The sequence below is a fragment of the Electrophorus electricus genome, chromosome 12 (assembly GCF_041902795.1).
Source record: "Electrophorus electricus isolate QZ-2024a chromosome 12, ASM4190279v1, whole genome shotgun sequence".
Lineage (NCBI taxonomy): Eukaryota > Metazoa > Chordata > Actinopteri > Gymnotiformes > Gymnotidae > Electrophorus > Electrophorus electricus.
Genome location: NC_137508.1, coordinates 10,097,501 through 10,102,500, shown reverse-complemented (window position 1 = coordinate 10,102,500; position 5,000 = coordinate 10,097,501). Strand labels below are relative to the sequence as shown.

Here is a 5,000-nt window from a genome sequence, read left to right as displayed (position 1 = left end):
GCCAAGTTAGCTATCGTGATCTCTATCATAGATAGCCATAGCTAGCTATGTATGTTGAGTTTTCATTAATTATCGTTACCGAATAGTAATCACTCTTTCTATATGGGATATCGGAGAAGTTAAAAAGTGTTTCTAAATGCCTAGATAATTTGATTGTTTTATTACAGACCTAATTTGTTGCGAAGATATCTGTAACCGTAAAAGTTGCAACAGATTCCATCTCACATGCGCCGCCATTACGTTTGTTTTGAAATTAAGGACCCAAAGTTAGTAGCTAGCTAGAATTTTATCTCCTGATAAATTATATCATATATTATATTATTATATAATTATAATAATAATAATAATAATAATAATAATAATAATAATAACAATAATAGGGAAAAAATATCAGAAAACAACAAAAGCTCAAAATACCTCAAAAATAACGTTTTTAAATTTACGACTATATGTTTTGTTCTGTTCTGTTCACGTGGCATTTGATTAGCCACCTACTTGCGGGGCTTAATAAATCACTAATGTTGGCTTAATTGATTTGATCTACCTACCTACCTGTCAAATAAAAATAAGTTTTGTTAAATAGTTTATTACTTTCCCAATATCTGTTGATTAACATTTCGCTGGTATTCCGTGTTAGACATCTAAGACGATGTTTTATGCATTGAAAAAGCTATGTTTAATACGTTTATTAATTTTATTCTTTTGTTTTTTTCTTCCAGTATATGCATTTTCAGAGATAAAAAGGAAACTCACTGTATTAACATAATTTATCACTCTGTAATTGGATCCTAAATATGAATAGGCAATAGGTTTAAGCAAACATTGAGATAAGGCTGAGTTGACCCAGCCCAAATTTCTTCATGGTTGTTTTCTGACAAGGCAAAGTGCTGCAAGGAGGGGTTAGAGGGGGAAATTACATTTAAAGCTGAAAGGTAAGAATGCAGTCAGGGTGGTGTAAGACATGGCAAAGAGTGTTCTCTTCTGGAGTAAAGTTTTTCTGTGCATATTTAGTTGATGACAAGAGGAACATGATGAACTTGATGTAGCAGTTAACTGGGTAATTTACACTTGGAAGAGAGTTTTAGAAGATCTCAACAGCATCTCTTCTGAATCTCTTCTGAATCCTTCAGAATCTCGGCCCAAAGAATATGGGCATCTGGATTATTTTACCCATCTCACTCTCTGCTGTCTCAGTCATCGGGTGCTGGGTGGTGTAAGTTAAAGTCTATCTTTCTCTTAGCAGTAAAATTTGGTACATGGTGAATATGTGTTCCATTCTCCTTTGGTATATTAAAATGGTTGTGCTTCCTTCAATAACTACAAATATCGAGAGTGAACAGGACGGATATGCTTTTTATAGGAAAAATGTATTTAAAAATCATTGGAAACAGAGAATTGCATAAATGCATTCTTTTAGAACTGTAATTTAGATTTACATATTAGATTGTAACATCATTTAATGCTAAGAACTATTTAGTTAACAATTTCTGTTGACAGTGACAGTGCTAGTTAGGGCTGCTGTATAACAAGCTCACCAAGATCCAAAAATGGTATGAATGTAAGGCTAACATGTTATGTCCTCTATGTAGTTACAGTACCAGGAAACACACTACCATAAAACATGATTTGTCAACTAAAGGTTTCCTTGCAGTTGGAATTACTTATTGGAATTTGGAGAGCGAGAGCGAGCGAGAGCGAGAGCGAGCGAGAGCGAGAGCGAGAGAGAGAGAGAGCGAGAGAGAGAGAGAGAGAGAGAGAGAGAGAGAGAGAGAGATTCAAAATTGCAGTGAAGTACACAAGGTTTCCAGAAACAGAGGTCCTTTCTCTCGCACTTGGAACTTCTCACTGGAATTTACACACATGTGAATATATTAATTTAAGTGAGTAGTTAGTATCCTCTAATTTCCTTATAATATCACCCATTTCTGACATTAAGGGTAACTGTGTACTTCTGATTCAGTCACTGTCAATGAGTTCCGGGTTATTTATTAAACCGTTCATGCTACACACCTCTGTTCTGGTGTGAGCATAGTTTATTGGAAATAATAAATTAAACTGTATGCTGGAAGAAAAGTCAAAACAAGGTACTGTGGAATGAAAAGTATAATAGCTGTCTTCATTTAGTCACATTTATCTTTGTTATATCATGCTTCTTTTGTGCAGATATGGACTTGCATTACACTACGACCATGTCTGTCCACTTAGTAACTGGTATGTGATAGTTATTCTTAAAGGAATCAAATTCAAAACTCACATTTTCATGACTTAAAATCTTTCATCATATCAACATACCTTCTCCTTTTGCTGTATTTATTTTAAAATCTCTGTCCAGGGAATACAGAAACTCATGTCTGCCAAATGAAACAGGGATTTGTTGCACACATAAAAATGTCCCTACCATAAGGTTAGCCAGATCTTTTTTTTCTCTACTTTGTATTTGCCATTACCTGTCTAATTCCTGTTGTTTGATAATATCTGTTGTTATTTTTATTAAATTACAGTACAAGTGGGTCATATTTTCCAGAGAACTCCCTTTTTAGTGCTACGATCAATGCTGGTTCATTCTTATGTGAGTAAACCAGTTGTTTCTTTGTACTAAATCAGTCAGTATTTTATAAAACATGTCTTCAAGCTCTGAATTCACAGATGTGTGGGCATGTTATTTTTTAAGATCAATGAAATAGGGGAATTGTGAAGTGAAAGTATATGAATACCAAGTTGATTTATAATTATGGCTAAGAAACAATAAACCAAATATGAAATAAGGCAAGAAAATCCCCGTTACCCTGTATCCTTCTTTCTTTTTTGTAGTCCTGGTTTTCTGTATTTTCCATCATGCACATGTCCTGGACCGAAGCAGCATGCACTCCCTTCTTAGTAAATTTGCTGTGGTATTTGGCTCTGTCACAGCCATCGGTGCTTTTGTGGCTGCAAACTGCAATGTAAGTACAAAAATAAAAAGTTTTTCTATAAAGTATTTCTTAACTGGTTTATGTCACCCAAATAAAGCAGAAAAATATTTTAGCCCTCATCTATATGGATTTCTGTAAAAGAATGTGAAATGCTGGATATTCTACCTATTTATATGGTGGTATTTTTCAGATTCAAATATAAGAAACCCATTGGGCAGATTTGCTTAAGCATTTAGTTTATTTAAAAAAAAGAACAGCGTTACTGTAGATCTAATTTTACATAATGAATCATTCCTTGCTGAGTCAGTGGCAAGGCCTGGAGTAACAAATCCTACTCCTACAGATGTGCATTCCTGCTGTCTAGTCTTTAACCTAATGCAGCTAATAATCAGTAGAAGATTAAAGTTTCTTGTCTGTTGTATGTGCCAGTAGCTCCAAGAAGCCATGGTGAAAGCCTGGTGAATGACTTTGACCAAAATTACCTGGGTTCGTGATTTTACACAAAGTGATTTTGCACATATTTCTTTCAGTTCTCTTCAATCTTAAATTATAACTCAGGGTGTAACCAAAACATAAAATGTGCCTGAACAGGTTTTTAAAGATATGCAACAACTGTGTGTGTGTGTGTGGGGGGGGGTATTGCAGTATTTGAGTAGAAGTAATACACTATGTATGGTACACTAAAAACTCAGTATGTCTTATTTGTTCACTTACACTGTATGCAGTTCCAAATCACAGCTGTATATGGCAGCATTGTTGGAATTGTTGGCAATATAAATCACATGGCAAAACCCCATATGTAAAAATGATGGTTAAATGTAAGAACATGACTGTACAAACATATTGTGTTCATCTTGTAGCCGACAGAGCTGGAGCTGCTGCATAACCTAGGTGCTGCTCTGAGCTTTGTGTGTGTCTGCATCTATACTGCCCTGCTGACCTCTCTGACCAGCCGTTGTGCACTCACTGGGCTGGAGCACTTCCTCTACCCCTTACGCATCATCTCCAGCAGCATCCAGGTCATAATGACCATTCTCTGTATCCTATTAGTGCCAGTATAAGATGGCATATGCCACTGGTAAAGACAAGTCACACAGAATATGGACCTTGGATCATTTATAGTTTATAGACAGATAATTACTTTAGGTACTCAATATAGATATTTTAATAACATCAGAAAAAAATATTACATAACAATACTACAGAACTGTAGTAGAAATATTTTTAAAACATAGAAGGGTCATATAAGCCCATGAGCCATGAAACTACCTTAGTCAAGACTTCCTGTTGCTTTTCCAAGCCTTGTTTCCTGCCTAGTAATGCTCATGTCAGTCATAATCATTTTGCAGATGAAATGTACAGAGAATAAAATTACATGGTACTTCAAAAACAATTTTCTTTATACCTTGTTCCTTAACCTTTGCTTGTGTCAGACTGCATTTTCTTTGTTCAAAAGGAGGACTACTACAAGCACATCTCTGCCATCTTTGAGTGGACACTCACCATGAATCTGGAGCTCTTTGAACTCAGTTTTGCTCTGGAGTTTTACTCTTTCTCCTCATCAATGCTTTCAGTACTACTTGAAGTAAGAGATGAAGACAAGCCTCTCATTTTGTCCTGAGGGTTGTCATTTTGTCTGCATCAGATTACTTAAACCAAACGCTTGACATTCTGGAATGTCATTCTGCAAACATGCAAATACATTTGTGTAATTTTAAAAAATATTTACAAATGCAGTCCTTGACCCTGGTTGGAGACATCTGCTGGCAGTGTTTCTGTAAATGACAAAGCACAAGCAGGGCAAATAGGAGCATGTTCACATTATATATATATAAAAGTGTATATGGTGGGAAAGACCAAGGAAAAAATATAGTGCCTGTTGAGAACGTCTTTACCTCATATAAATGGAATGTCAAACATAGTGTGTGCAGTATTTTGTTCAGTACTGTGTAATAAATTCTAGGCATATCACAAAGTTGTGTGGGGCAACATCATTCAGAAACTCTGTATTGCAAATCTACACTGTGCTTGGCCAACAGAAGGCACTGGAGAGTTCAACTTTGCCATCTATGGTTATAAAATGTCTTC

The 5,000-nt window shown here is 35.6% G+C and overlaps 2 protein-coding genes across 4 annotated transcripts in view; one reads left to right on the top strand and one right to left on the bottom strand.

Annotated features, from left to right (window-relative positions):
- Positions 1 to 247, bottom strand: part of zgc:110319 (NFU1 iron-sulfur cluster scaffold homolog, mitochondrial) — a 6,065-nt gene extending 5,818 nt beyond the window's left edge. For both annotated transcript variants that reach the window (XM_035531860.2, XM_027023508.3), the window contains exon 1: positions 170 to 247. In XM_035531860.2, coding sequence (XP_035387753.1) covers positions 170 to 237 — 68 coding nt within the window. In that variant the 5' untranslated portion in view covers positions 238 to 247. The remainder of the gene's footprint in view (positions 1 to 169) is intronic.
- Positions 248 to 528: 281 nt separating this feature from the next.
- si:dkey-228d14.5 (transmembrane protein 150A) overlaps positions 529 to 5,000 on the top strand; it is a 5,657-nt gene continuing 1,185 nt past the window's right edge. Inside the window, exons 1-7 of one of the 2 annotated variants that reach the window (XM_081724277.1) lie at positions 529 to 1,213; positions 2,164 to 2,211; positions 2,333 to 2,404; positions 2,502 to 2,569; positions 2,812 to 2,942; positions 3,773 to 3,931; positions 4,369 to 5,000. The exon at positions 4,369 to 5,000 is cut by the window's right edge and continues 1,185 nt beyond it. In XM_081724277.1, coding sequence (XP_081580403.1) covers positions 1,149 to 1,213; positions 2,164 to 2,211; positions 2,333 to 2,404; positions 2,502 to 2,569; positions 2,812 to 2,942; positions 3,773 to 3,931; positions 4,369 to 4,533 — 708 coding nt within the window. In that variant the 5' untranslated portion in view covers positions 529 to 1,148 and the 3' untranslated portion in view covers positions 4,534 to 5,000. Of the gene's footprint in view, positions 1,214 to 2,163; positions 2,212 to 2,332; positions 2,405 to 2,501; positions 2,570 to 2,811; positions 2,943 to 3,772; positions 3,951 to 4,345 lie in introns of both variants that reach the window. The other variant, XM_027023509.3, reaches the window with a different exon arrangement.